We start from the raw sequence: 14,722 nt of genomic DNA on the forward strand, positions 1-14,722 counted from the left end.
GCCACCGTGCCGTCCTCTTTACTATTCTATTCAAAATCCAATGTAATTTATCGTTACAGTTTTGCAGTCGTTGTAAGTCCCTTGTCGTAGTTGACACGGAGATCTGCTGAATTTAATGTCATTGCGCAAGGCATTTAGGCAGACAGTCAACTTTGGGACTTTCCGTGAGATGGTGGCGTTACTTAGACAGGAACACTGGAGATCAATCAATCTGTCAACTCGTTTACTAAAATCATACAACTTTCTCCACTTTCAGCACTGGACCACATTGCCCCATTACCATGGTGATCCATGGGCCTCTGTCACCTGTCGTCATTGTTACTCTGTCATACAGTTCAGTGTTGAGAATTTTGAAGTAGTTGAAAAAGCCCTTATCTTACATTTTTTTCCCCTTCTGTTTAACCCTTTGCCCTATTTATCATTCTCTCAGAGAGGCAATCTAGTATAACCTGACCTCTTCTATCCGGTAAACCTTTTATCAATAACTTTGGCAGTGGCCTCGCATTACAGAACTCAGCTCTTGAATATAAAAAATATTTTCTCTGTTACATGGATGCCGAGTTTGTCCAAATCTCCGAAACAGATTAATTATTCAAATACAGCTTGCATAGAATTCCTTAAGGCTTCACAGTTAAAGCCTGAGTAATTTGTAAACACTTGTTGTACAGTTTATCAGACTTGGTGCCAACAGATGTTCCATTGATGTCTCTTTCTTGCTGCTCAGTTAATGGATAGAGGGATTCATCCGCACTCCTCTGGACTTTCAGAATCTTCTGGAGATGTTTGGGTTTGGAAAGCACGGCCACAGTGGAACGTAACTGTTTTTCACACCTAGAAAATAAATCATTTGTTGTAAAGGGTAATATAGAGGACACTACCAGGACTGAGCAAATGACCCACACCACTCTCTGTGCCATGGGGCCACCTTTACATCAATAGACAGCAAAAATCACCACCTTTTCTTGAGCCATTGTGAATGATGAAGTGTTCTCTGTTTTGCTTCTCAATGATCTTTATTCATCTCATGTTGGCACAGTGGTTAGCACTGCTGCCGCACAGCGCCAGGGACCCGGGTTCAATTCCGCCCTTGGGTGACTGTCTATGCGGAGTCTGCACCTTCTCCCCGTGTCTGCGTGGGTTTCCTCCGGGTGCTCTGGTTTCCTCCCACAGATGCGCAGGTTAGTTGGATTGGCCATGCCAACTGGAATTCATTCACCCCTAATGCTACATTTAAGTGAGTATGGAGCATTCCCAGGTTGAATATAACTCAGTTAGATGCCACATCAAAGAGGTCCCAGGCCAGGTACAACATGGATCGAATGGTGAGGGAAACTTCTTCAAGCACAAGTTAAATGCAGAGTAAACTGCTCTCTACTCTGCTCCGACAATATACCTCAGGACCAACTGAGGAATAGTGCAGGGATAGCCAAACGCTTTTAAACACTAGAGCCACATATGATAATCTTCAGCCATTCGAGGGCCGCAGAGCATGGACAATCTTTACAGATCCATTTTTATTACTATTACACATGTGAAGAAACCTTCAGCTTTTCCCCCTGAACTTCCAGGCTTCCTTCACACACAATTCAATTTATGCCAAAAACAAATCTGCATCGCCGACACACTGACTTAGCACATGCTCACTGCTTAATTAACTTTAGCAGCCTTGCTCTTCCAATGTGGAAAATCTCGATGGCAGAAACTATTTGATTTTACTTGAAAATGAGTTGTAGTCACCTACGGAACAACAAGTTTAAATCAGCGAACCTATGTCCCAATACAGTAGATTTTTGCATCCTTGGCCTGGACTAAACTGTTTCCTCTATTTCCAGACAGAGGGCAGAAATTGAAATGAAAATCGTTTATTGTCACGAGTAGGCTTCAATTAAGTTACTGTGAAAAGCCCCTAGTCGCCACATTCCGGCGCCTGTTCGGGGAGGCCGGTACGGGAATCGAACCGTGCTGCTGGCCTGCTTGGTCAGCTTTAAAAGCCAGCGATTTAGCCCAGTGAGCTAAACCAGCCCCTCAGCGAGCTCAGCCAGCAGCAAGAGGGTGTGTTAGGCAGCCAGAGAAAATGCCCAATAGGCGCTCACACCACAGCAAGGAAACCATGTGACTGACCCTGGATACCCCTTCCACACCAGCACAAAGCACAGAAACCAAACAGAACTCACGGCCTCCGCTTCCCTTTGCTGCAATTCCTCAGCACTGATCTTAGCCGGAAACAGCTCGCCGACACCAATTCCAGCAACCGCTGCTCCACCGCGTTCACTTTCACTCTTCTCATCCGCTTTGCCAATCTAAAGGAAATGGGATTCGACAAAAGTAACAAAATCCAAGAGATGTTCCACTTGTTAATATTTAAGTTCCCTCTTCCGCCCTGATTTTGGCAGACATGTTGATGAGGGGAGGGTTGAATTTAATAACGTTTGCCGTCACTGATAAATGCCACAAAACTGAAGACTTTCTGTTATGAGGGATTATATAAATGTGTCTGGTAGTTTGTAGATTCGCCTGATCAAGACTAACAGCGCACATTCTTCCACTTTCTGAAGCAGATCACACATTTCAATTATCTGCAGAACAATGGCAAAATCTCTTCTTAACCCTGGCTACATTTACTATTAGATATTAAGCATGTTTGGGTCGATTCAGAATCAGAAATGGCAAAAAAAGAATGACAATTCTTGAGCAATTTGTCACAGGGAGTGACAAGGTATTGGATATGCTGACTGGCTTAAAAGTGGACAGATATCCTGGTCCAGATGAATTGTGTCCCAGGTTGCTGTGGGAGGCGAGGAAGTGGATTACAGGGGCTTTGACCCAAATTTGTAATTCCTCTCTGGCCTCAGGGGAAATGCCAGAGGACTTGGCCACAGGAGAGGTGCCAGAGGACTGGAGAACAGCTAATGTGGTTTCATTATTTAAGAAAGGGTGAGTCCCACATCAGTAGTAGGGAAACTACTGGAGAAGATTCTGGAGAGGCAAGGTTCATCAAGAATAGTCAGCATTGCTTTGTCAAAGAGAGGTGATGCCTAACAAATTTGATTCAATTTTCTAAGCACTTAACCAAGTGTGTAGATGAGGGTAGAGAAGTTGATGTAGTTTACATGGATTTCAGCAAAGCCTTTGACAAGGTCCCGGATGGGAGACTTAATAAAAAGGTAAATGCACATGGAATACAGGCTGATTTGATAAAGTGGATTCATAATTGGCTTAGCGGTAGGAGACAGAGGGTGATGATAGATGGCGGATTTAGTGTCTGGAAGCCAGCGACAAGTGGCGTACCACAGGGATCGGTGCTGGGCCCCCTATTGTTCCTCATTTATATAAATGACATGGATGGCTATGTGGGGGGTAGGATCAGTAAGTTTGCAGATGACATAAAGATTGGCAGGGTAGTTAACAGTGAGGCTGAGTCGCGAAGAGATAGGGAGGAAAGGGCGGCAAGGCAGCAGCTGGTCGACCCCATACTGGAGGTAGACCGTAAATACTCCGAGGCCCCGACCGTAGAGCTCTGGACAGAGAGGAAAGAATTACAAAGGAACTTTGATCTGCTCTCCACCAGCAAAGCAGTGCACCAACTCCGCCAGGCACGTGGGACCCTATACGAACACGGAGGCAAAGCCAGCCGCCTGTTGGCACACCAGCTGAGAAAGCAGGCAGCCACCAGAGAAATTGCACAAATCAGGGATACTAGAGGCACATTAGAAACAGAACCAGAAAAGATTAACAAAACCTTCAAGGCCTTCTACCAAGGGCTATACACCTCAGAGCCCCAAATGGGGGAGTTCGGGATGAAACGGTTCCTTGATGGACTGGACATACCAGTCGTGGGGGAGGGCAGAAAACGGGATCTGGAAGCACCACTAGCACTGGGAGAGATCATGGAGAGCATTAGCTCCATGCAGGCGGGGAAGGCGCCGGGACCAGATGGATTCCCGGTGGACTTCTACAAAAAATGTGCGACAGCACTGGCCCCGCACCTGCGGGAGATGTTCACAGACTCGCTAGCTAGGGGCACACTGCCATCCACGCTAGCACAGGCCTCAATCTCGCTGATACCCAAGAAAGGCAAAGACCCAACGGAATGTGGGTCATACAGACCCATCTCACTGCTGAACGCAGACGCCAAAATACTGGCCAAAATCCTAGCCAAAAGGCTAGAAGACTGTGTACCTGAGGTGGTCACAGAGGACCAGACGGGCTTCGTCAAAGGTAGACAGCTTACCTCGAACATCAGGCACCTGCTGAACGTGATAATGACCCCCTCTGGGGAGAGAACACAAGAGGTGATCGTCTCCCTGGACGCAGAAAAAGCCTTCGGCAGAGTCGAATGGAAATACCTCATAGAGGTACTGGAGCGGTTCGGGCTTGGAACAGGGTTCACCGCTTGGGTAAAGCTCCTATACAACGCTCCCATGGCGAGCGTACGGACCAACAATACCAACTCCCGATACTTCCAACTGCACAGGGGCACCAGACAAGGATGCCCACTATCCCCGCTGCTGTTCGCACTAGCAATCGAACCGCTAGCAATCACGCTCAGGGCAGCAAAAAGTTGGAGGTGGATTCGAAGGGGAGGCAGAGAGCCCAGAGTCTCACTCTATGCAGATGACCTGCTCCTCTACATTTCGGACCGACAGAGCAGCATGGACGGAATCATTGCGCTCCTGAAAGAGTTTGGAGCCTTCTACAAACTCAACATGAGCAAAAGCGAGGTCTTCCCAGTACACCCGCAAGTGGGGGGGGGGGGGGGGGGGGGGCAGCACTAAAGGGGTTGCCATTCAAACAAGCCCGACACAAATTCCGCTACCTGGGGATCCAAATAGCCCATGACTGGAAAGGGATCCACAAATGGAACCTCACCAGTCTGACGGAGGAAGTTAAAAAGGACCTGCAAAGATGGAACACACTCCCACTCTCCCTCGCGGGGAGATTCCAGACGATCAAAATGAACGTACTGCCTAGGTTCCTCTTCCTGTTTAGATCCATTCCGATCTACATCCCCAAGGCCTTTTTCAAAGCGCTGGACAAACTAATCATGGCATTCGTATGGGGGGGGGGGGGGGGGGGGGGGAATGCTAGGATCCCAAAGAAGGTCCTGCAAAAAACAAAATCCGGGGGGGGCTGGCCCTCCCAAACCTGCAATTCTACCACTGGGCAGCAACAGCTGAGCGAATAAAAGGATGGACCCAGGTGCCAGAGGCCGAGTGGGTGCGCGCGGAGGAGGCCTCCTGCATGGGGACCTCCCTCCGGGCCCTCGCCACGGCAGCACTCCCATCCCCACCCAAAAAACACTCCAGCAGCCCGGTGTTGATAGCCACCCTCCAATCCTGGAACCAACTGCGGCAGCAATTTGGCCTGACCAAAATGTCGGACAAAGCTCCCATCTGCAACAATCATAGGTTCACACCAGCATTGACTGACGCCACCTTCAAAAGGTGGAGGCAGGACGGAGGGACACTGACAGTCAGGGACCTATACACGGACGGCAGGATCGCAACACTGGACGAACTGACAGAGAAATTCCAGCTAGCTGGGGGGAACGAGCTAAGGTATCTGCAGCTTAAAAACTTCCTACGAAAGGAGACAAGGACGTACCCACAACCGCCACGACAGACACTATTGGAAGAACTACTGGACGCAAGCATACTAGACAAGGGAAACTGTAGTGACATGTGTGACCGACTGACAGAAAGGGCCGTACTGGACGCAACACGAAAGAAATGGGAGGAGGATCTGGGGATAGAGATAGGGTGGGGACTCTGGAGCGAAGCACTGCATAGGGTCAACTCCACCGCCACGTGCACAAGGCTCAGCCTGATGCAGCTAAAAATGGTACATAGAGCCCACTTAACAAGAACCCGTATGAGTAGGTTCTTCCCGGAGGTGGAGGACAGATGTGAACGGTGCCAAGTAGGCCCGGCCAACCACGCCCACATGTTCTGGTCTTGCCCCAGACTTGTGGAGTACTGGACAGCCTTCTTTGAGGCTATGTCCAAAGTGGTGGGGGTGAGGGTGGAGCCATGCCCAAAAGTGGCGGTCTTCGGGGTTTCAGACAAGCCAGATCTATTCCTGGGGAGGAGGGCGGACGCCCTTGCCTTTGCCTCCCTAATCGCCCGCTGTAGAATCCTGTTTGGCTGGCGGTCAGCAGCACCACCCAGAGCTGCGGACTGGCTGTCCGACCTCTCGGAATCTCTCCAAATGGAGAAAATCTAATTCGCCATCCGAGGGTCAGACGACGGCTTCAACAGAACGTGGGAACCATTCACGCGAATGTTCCGGGACCTGTTTGCGGCTAACAAACAAGAGAAAGAATAGCCAGGTAGCCAAGAATCAGGGGAAAGTAGCCAAGAGTCAGGGGAAAGAAGCCAAAGCATGAAGGGGAGAGATAGACCGGGAGGGAGGGAGTGGGGGGGGGGGGGGGGGGGGGGAGACAGCTAAACCTGAGGAAAGAAAGGCGAACCACGCGGGGGGTGGGGGGGTGGAGAGGGAAGAGATAGGGAACAAGAGAGAAGAACCAGGGAGGTGGGGGGAGGCAGGGAAATGAGAGCCGGAAGGAATGCACGGGATACAAAAATGGGCATGGCATCTCCAGGAGCAGGGAACGAGGAGAATAAAGACGGAGGACGGGAGGAACGGCAGAAGTGGAGGCGAGCGCGAGACGGCAGCGAGATCCGTCCGGGAGAAGCAGGCGACAACAACACGAAACACAGCCAAGTATCACACACTGTAATTATCTCCCCGGCACCCAAATGTATATTTGCCTTCCCCCCCCCCTTATTTTATGTACTATTTTCTTTTCTTTGGTATATTTGTGTGTGCCCGTCTCTTCTATATATGTGTATATATATATATGTTTCTTATCCTGTGTACATAACGGTAAATATACCTTGTTCAAAAACCCAATAAAAAACATTTATAAAAAAAAAACTGTGAGGCTGAGTGTCTTGGTTTCCAGGAAGATATAGACGGGATGGTCAAACGGGCGGTTAAGTGGCAGATGGAATTTAACCCTGAAAAGTGTGAGGTGATAGACTTTGGAAGGAGTGATTTAACAAGAAAGTATACTATGAAAGATCTGACACTGGGAAGTTCCGAAGAACAAAGGGACCGTGGCGTATTTGTCCATAGATCGCTGAAGGAAGAAGGGCAAGTTATACGGTAATGAAAAAGGCATATGGGACAAACGGAGCGCAGATTACAAAAGCATGAAGGTCATGATGGAGCTGTATAGAACTTTGGTGAGGCCAGAGCTGGAGTACTGTGTGCAATTCTGGTCACCACATTATAGGAAGGATGTAATTGCACTGGAGGGGGTGCAGAGAAGATTCACCAGAAGGTTGCCTGGGATGGAACATTTAAGTTATAAAGAGAGGTTGGATAGGCTTGGGTTGTTTTCGCTGGAGCAGAGAAGACTGAGGGGAGAACTGATTGGGGTGTACAGGATTATGAGGGGGATGGACAGGGTGGATAGGAAGCAGCTGTTCCCCTGAGTTGAAGGGTCAGCTACGAGGGGACACAAGTTCAAAGTGAGAGGTGGGAGGTTTAGGAGGGATTTGAGGAAAAACATTTTACTCAGAGAGTGGTGACGGTCTGGAATGGACTGCCTGGAAGGGTGGTAAAGGCAGGATGCCTCACATCCTTTAAAAAGTACCTGGATGAGTACATGGCACATCATAACATGCAAGGCTATGGGCCAAGTGCTGGGATTAGGTGGGCAGGTCCGGTCCTTTTATGCATAGGTGCAAGCTCGATGGGTCGAATGGCCTCTTCTGCACTGTAGTATTCTGTGATTCTCAGCTTAGAAGTAAGTTATTTAAGCTCTCATAGGCTCAGAAAGAAAATGTTTAATAGCAAGTTCAAGCCTCTGCGTAGTGCCAGAAGATCTGCAAGGTGTACTGTGTTATAGATCTTGGTGTTCCTCCATCACTGGACAAAACTGAACTGCCCTACCCTGGTCACCCCCTCACCAGTTTCCAGGGGTGTGTCTTACGCTAAATTCAATGAACTAAGCTTTAAAATCGGGGATAATTCACAACTGATGAACAAACCCCAGGTTCTCTACTATTTATGCCATTGATATTACGTGGGTGATAAGGATCCCTCTTTAATAGCTGTTTTTGGCTATCGCATCTCCTGGAGCTAATAACCTCAGAAAGGCTGTAATACGGTTGGAAAATCAGCCAGGCCTCCTCCCAGGGCACTGTGGATCTTAGCTAGCCCTGACAGTGTGTGGAGCAATGAGTTTACCTCTTAGTGCAGTCACAGTGATACAGAGTTTTGTGCTCTTGGTTGTAATAAGAGAATTTGAATTCCTGTGGAGAGATCTTGTGTTCACACCGATCCAGGGGTTTGTAACAGTTACAGCGTCTGGAAGTGCCTGCAAAGGAGTAATACACATTATTAAACACTTTCCTGGAGAATTCTTGATAAAGGATTAATTTGTGGTCCTTTCAGCTGCTGCGACTCTCCCACTTTTGTTAATCCATCATTGCCAATAATATCCCTCCAGGGTACATTCTCCTTATTATAAAATAGTGTGTTCTCCAACTCACTATGAGCAATGCAATGGCAGATCTGCTGTTAACAATTACTGTAGCATTGTTCAAGAACATCAGCAGCTCCTCAGTTTACCACCATTACACGTGAGAACACCACCCACCAGGTACGCGGTACATACTTGTGCGATTCAGGCAATGTTGTCTACCTCATACGCTGCAGGAAAGGACGTCCAGAAGCGTGGTACATTAGCGAGACCATGCAGATTCTGCGACAATGGATGAACGGACATCGCGCGACAATCAGCAGGCAGGAATGTTCCCTTCCAGTCGGGGAACACTTCAGCAGTCAAGGGCATTCAGCCTCTGATCTCCGGGTAAGCGTTCTCCAAGGCGGCCTTCAGGACGCGCAACAATGCAGAATCGCAGAGCAGAAACTTATAGCCAAGTTCCGCACACATGAATACGGCCTCAACCAGGACCTTGGATTCATGTCGCATTCCATTCACCCCCCACCATCTGGCCTGGGCTTGCAAAATCCTACCAACTGTCCTGGCTTGAGACAATTCACACCTCTTTAACCTGTGATTATCCCTCTCTCCAGTCACACTGTCTGGGCCTGTAAAGACGTAATTACCTGCAAAGACTTGAATTCAAAGTATCGTCTTGCATCATTGACTTAGTCTATATATGCATTTCTGGAACCCACCTCTTCATTCATCTGAGGAAGGAGCTGCGCTCCGAAAGCTAGTGATTCGAAACAAACCTATTGGACTTTAACCTGGTGCTGAAAGACTTCTTACTGTACCAAAAATAAGTCTTCCATGTCCAGTAATATAGGAGTAAGGGTTGGGATTCAATAATGAGGGAACAATGCTTCAGTTGCACAGGGCCTTGGATAGTTATCATCCGGAGTCTTAGGCACAAAACCTCAGGACAGGTGTATTGACCTTGGAAGGCATCCAGCCCAGATTCACCAGAACAATACTGGGGTACAAAGTGTCAAATTATGAGAACATAGGTCTGGCCTGTATTTTTTTAGTGAAGAAGACTGAGGAGCGATCGAGGTGTTTTTAAAAAATAAGAACATAAGAACTAAGAGCAGGAGTAGGCCAAATGGCCCCTCGAGCCTGCTCCGCCATTCAGTGAGATCACGGCTGATCTTTTGTGGACTCAGCTCCACTTTCCGGCCTTAACACCATAACCCTTAATCCCTTTATTCTTCAAAAAACTATTTATCTTTATCTTAAAAACATTTAATGAAGGAACCTCTACTGCTTCACTCTACTGCTTCACTGGGCAAGGAATTCCATAGATTCATCCCTCTAGCAATGAAGGACAAAATTCCATTTGCCTTCTTAATCACCTGTTGCACCTGTGAACCAACTTTTTGCGACTCATGCACTAGCACACCCAAGTCTCTCTGAACAGCGGCATGCTTTAATATTTTATCATTTAAATAATAATCCTTTTTGCTGTTATTCCTACCAAAATGGATAACCTCACATTTGTCCTCATTGTCTGCCATCTGCCAGACCCTAGCCCATTCACTTAACCTATTAAAATCCCTCTGCAGACTTCCGGTATCCTCTGCACTTTTTGCTTTACCACTTATCTTAGTGTCATCTGCAAACTTGGACACATCGCACTTGGTCCCCCAACTCCAAATCATCTATGTAAATTGTGAACAATTGTGGGCCCAACACGGATCCCTGAGGGACACCACTCGCTACTGATTGCTAACCAGAGAAACACCCATTAATCCCCACTGTTTGCTTTCTATTAAGTAACCAATGCTCTATCAGTGCTTTGCCCTTCATGCCACGCAGCTTTATCTAATGCAGCAACCTTTTGTGTGACACATTGTCAAAAGCTTTCTGGAAATCCAGATATACCACATCCATTAGCTCCCCGTTATCTACTGCACTAGTAATGTCCTCAAAAAATTCCACTAAATTAGTTAGGCACGACCTGCCCTTTATGAACTCATGCTGCGTCTGCCCAATGGGACAATTTCTATCCAGATGCCTCGCTGTTTCTTCCTTGATGACAGATTCCAGAATCTTCCCTACTACCAAAGTTAAGCTAACTGGCCAATAATTACCTGCTTTCTGCCAACCTCCTTTTTTGAACAGTGGTGTTTCTAATCCTCCGGGGCCACCCCAGAGTGGTGCTCCCAGTGTCCCGCGCCGGTCCACTTCTCTCTGCTCCCGGCTCTCCTCTCGCTGGTTTAAACACTGAAACTCCCGGCTCTCCTCTCGCTGTTTAAACACTGAAACCCCCGGCTCCCCTCTCGCTGTATTAAACACTGAAACACCCGGCTCCCCTCTCGCTGTTTTAAACACTGAAACTCCCGGCTCCCCTCTCGCTGTTTTAAACACTGAAACTCCCGGCTGCCCTCTCGCTGTTTAAACACTGAAACTCCCGGCTCTCCTCTCGCTGTTTTAAACACTGAAACTCCCGGCTCCCCTCTTGCTGTTTTAAACTGTGAATCTCCCGGCTCCCCTCTCGCTGTTTAAACACTGAAACCCCCGGCTATCCTCTCGCTGGTTTAATCACTGAAACTCCCGGCTCTCCTCTCGCTGTTTAAACACTGAAACTCCCGGCTCTCCTCTCGCTGTTTAAACACTGAAACTCCCGGCTCCCCTCTCGCTGGTTTAAACACTGAAACTCCCGGCTCCCCTCTCGCTGTTTAAACACTGAAACTCCCGGCTGCCCTCTCGCTGTTTTAAACACTGAAACTCCCGGCTCTCCTCTCTCTGTTTAAACACTGAAACTCCCGGCTCTCCTCTCTCTGTTTAAACACTGAAACTCCCGGCTCCCCTCTCTCTGTTTTAAACACTGAAACTCCCGGCTCCCCTCTCGCTGTTTTAAACACTGAAACTCCCGGCTCTCCTCTCGCTGTTTTAAACACTGAAACTCCCGGCTGCCCTCTCGCTGTTTAAACACTGAAACTCCCGGCTCCCCTCTCTCTGTTTTAAACACTGAAACTCCCGGCTCCCCTCTTGCTGGTTTAAACACTGATACTCCCGGCTGCCCTCTCGCTGTTTTAAACACTGAAACTCCCGGCTCCCCTTCCACTGGTTTAAACACTGAAACACCCGGCTCTCCTCTCGCTGTTTAAACACTGAAACTCCCGGCTCTCCTCTCTCTGTTTTAAACACTGAAACCCCCGACTCCCCTCTCTCTGTTTTAAGCACTGAAACTCCCGGCTCCCCTCTCGCTGGTTTAAACACTGAAACTCCTGGCTCCCCTCTCGCTGTTTTAAACACTGAAACTCCCGGCTCTCCTCTCCCTGTTTTAAACACTGAAACCCCCGGCTCCCCTCTCACTGTTTTAAACACTGAAACTCCCGGCTCCCCTCTCGCTGTTTAAACACTGAAACTCCCGGCTCTCCTCTCGCTGTTTAAACACTGAAACTCCCGGCTCCCCTCTCGCTGGTTTAAATACTGAAACTCCCGGCTCTCCTCTCGCTGGTTTAAACACTGAAACTCCCGGCTCCCCTCTCGCTGTTTTAAACACTGAAACTCCCGGCTCCCCTCTCGCTGTTTAAACACTGAAACTCCCGGCTCCCCTCTCGCTGGTTTAAACACTGAAACTCTCGGCTCCCCTCTCACTGGTTTAAACACTGAAACTCCCGGCTACCCCTCTCGCTGTTTTAAACACTGAAACTCCCGGCTCTCCTCTCTCTGTTTTAAACACTGAAACTCCCGGCTCGCCTCTCGCTGGTTTAAACACTGAAACTCCCGGCTGCCCTCTCGCTGTTTTAAACACTGAAACTCCCGGCTCGCCTCTCGCTGGTTAAAACACTGAAACTCCCGGCTGCCCTCTCGCTGTTTTAAACACTGAAACTCCTGGCTCCCCTCTCGCTGTTTAAACACTGAAACTCCCGGCTCCCCTCTCGCTCGTTTAAACACTGAAACTCCCGGCTCTCCTCTCTCTGTTTTAAACACTGAAACTCCCGGCTCCCCTCTCGCTGTTTTAAACACTGAAACTCCCGGCTCCCCTCTCGCTGGTTTAAACACTGAAACTCCCGGCTCCCCTCTCGCTGTTTTAAACACTGAAACTCCCGGCTCTCCTCTCGCTGGTTTAAACACTGAAACTCCCGGCTCTCCTCTCGCTGGTTTAAACACTGAAACTCCCGGCTGCCCTCTCGCTGTTTAAACACTGAAACACCCGGCTCTCCTCTCGCTGTTTTAAACACTGAAACTCCTGGCTCCCCTCTCGCTGGTATAAACACTGAAACTCCTGGCTCCCCTCTCGCTGTTTTAAACACTGAAACTCCCGGCTCCCCTCTCGCTGTTTAAACACTGAAACTCCTGGCTCCCCTCTCGCTGTTTTAAACACTGAAACTCCCGGCTCTCCTCTCGCTGTTTTAAACACTGAAACTCCTGGCTCCCCTCTCGCTGGTATAAACACTGAAACTCCTGGCTCCCCTCTCGCTGTTTTAAACACTGAAACTCCCGGCTCCCCTCTCGCTGTTTTAAACACTGAAACTCCCGGCTCCCCTCTCGCTGTTTAAACACTGAAACTCCTGGCTCCCCTCTCGCTGTTTTAAACACTGAAACTCCCGGCTCCCCTCTCGCTGTTTTAAACACTGAAACTCCCGGCTCTCCTCTCGCTGTTTTAAACACTGAAACTCCCGGCTCTCCTCTCGCTGTTTTAAACACTGAAACTCCCGGCTCTCCTCTCGCTGTTTTAAACACTGAAACTCCTGGCTCCCCTCTCGCTGGTATAAACACTGAAACTCCTGGCTCCCCTCTCTCTGTTTTAAACACTGAAACTCCCGGCTCTCCTCTCGCTGTTTTAAACACTGAAACTCCCGGCTCTCCTCTCGCTGTTTAAACACTGAAACCCCCGGCTCCCCTCTCGCTGTTTTAAACACTGAAACACCCGGCTCCCCTCTCGCTGTTTTAAACACTGAAACTCCCGGCTCCCCTCTCGCTGTTTAAACACTGAAACTCCCGGCTCCCCTCTCGCTGTTTTAAACACTGAAACTCCCGGCTGCCCTCTCGCTGTTTAAACACTGAAACTCCCGGCTCTCCTCTCGCTGTTTTAAACACTGAAACTCCCGGCTCTCCTCTCGCTGTTTTAAACACTGAAACCCCCGGCTCTCCTCTCCCTGTTTTAAACACTGAAACACCCGGCTCGCCTCTCGCTGGTTTAAACACTGAAACTCCCGGCTCCCCTCTCGCTGGTTTAAACACTGAAACTCCCGACTGCCCTCTCGCTGTTTTAAACACTGAAACTCCCGGCTCTCCTCTCGCTGTTTTAAACACTGAAACACCCGGCTCGCCTCTCGCTGGTTTAAACACTGAAACTCCCGACTCCCCTCTCGCTGGTTTAAACACTGAAACTCCCGGCTGCCCTCTCGCTGTTTAAACACTGAAACTCCCGGCTGCCCTCTCACTGGTTTAAATACTGAAACTCCCGGCTCTCCTCTCGCTGGTTTAAACACTGAAACTCCCGGCTCCCCTCTCGCTGTTTTAAACACTGAAGCTCCCGGCTCCCTCTCGTTGTTTTAAACACTGAAACTCCCGGCTCCCCTCTCGCTGGTTTAAACACTGAAACTCCCGGCTCCCCTCTCGTTGTTTTAAACACTGAAACTCCCGGCTCCCCTCTCGCTGGTTTAAACACTGAAACTCCCGGCTCTCCTCTCTCTGTTTTAAACACTGAAACCCCCGGCTCCCCTCTCGCTGTTTTAAACACTGAAACTCCCGGCTCTCCTCTCTCTGTTTTAAGCACTGAAGCCCCCGGCTCCCCTCTCGCTGTTTTAAACACTGAAACTCCCGGCTCCCCACTCGCTGTTTTAAACACTGAAACGCCCGGCTATCCTCTTGCTGTTTTAAACACTGAAACTCCCGGCTCTCCTCTTGCTGTTTTAAGCACTGAAACGCCCGGCTCTCCTCTCTCTGTTTTAAACACTGAAACTCCCTGCTCCCCTCTCGCTGGTTTAAACACTGAAACTCCCGGCTCTCCTCTCGCTGGTTTAAACACTGAAACTCCCGGCTGCCCTCTCGCTGTTTTAAACACTGAAACCCCCGGCTCCCCTCTCTCTGTTTTAAACACTGAAACTCCCGGCTCCCCTCTCGCTGGTTTAAACACTGAAACTCCCGGCTGCCCTCTCGCTGTTTTAAACACTGAAACTCCCGGCTCCCCCTCACTGGTTTAAACACTGAAACTCCCGGCTCTCCTCTCGCTGTTTAAACACTGAAACT

The 14,722-nt window shown here is 49.1% G+C and overlaps 1 protein-coding gene across 1 annotated transcript in view; it reads right to left on the reverse strand.

Moving 5' to 3' along the window:
* Positions 1-564: 564 nt before the first annotated feature.
* Positions 565-14,722, reverse strand: part of pla2g3 (phospholipase A2 group III) — a 67,590-nt gene continuing 53,432 nt past the window's right edge. Inside the window, 3 exon segments of the mRNA XM_038819832.1 lie at positions 565-831; positions 2,175-2,300; positions 8,257-8,386. Of these exon segments, the coding sequence (XP_038675760.1) occupies positions 618-831; positions 2,175-2,300; positions 8,257-8,386 (470 nt within the window). The 3' untranslated portion in view covers positions 565-617.

The sequence above is a fragment of the Scyliorhinus canicula genome, chromosome 1 (genome assembly GCF_902713615.1).
Source record: "Scyliorhinus canicula chromosome 1, sScyCan1.1, whole genome shotgun sequence".
NCBI classification, from domain to species: domain Eukaryota; kingdom Metazoa; phylum Chordata; class Chondrichthyes; order Carcharhiniformes; family Scyliorhinidae; genus Scyliorhinus; species Scyliorhinus canicula.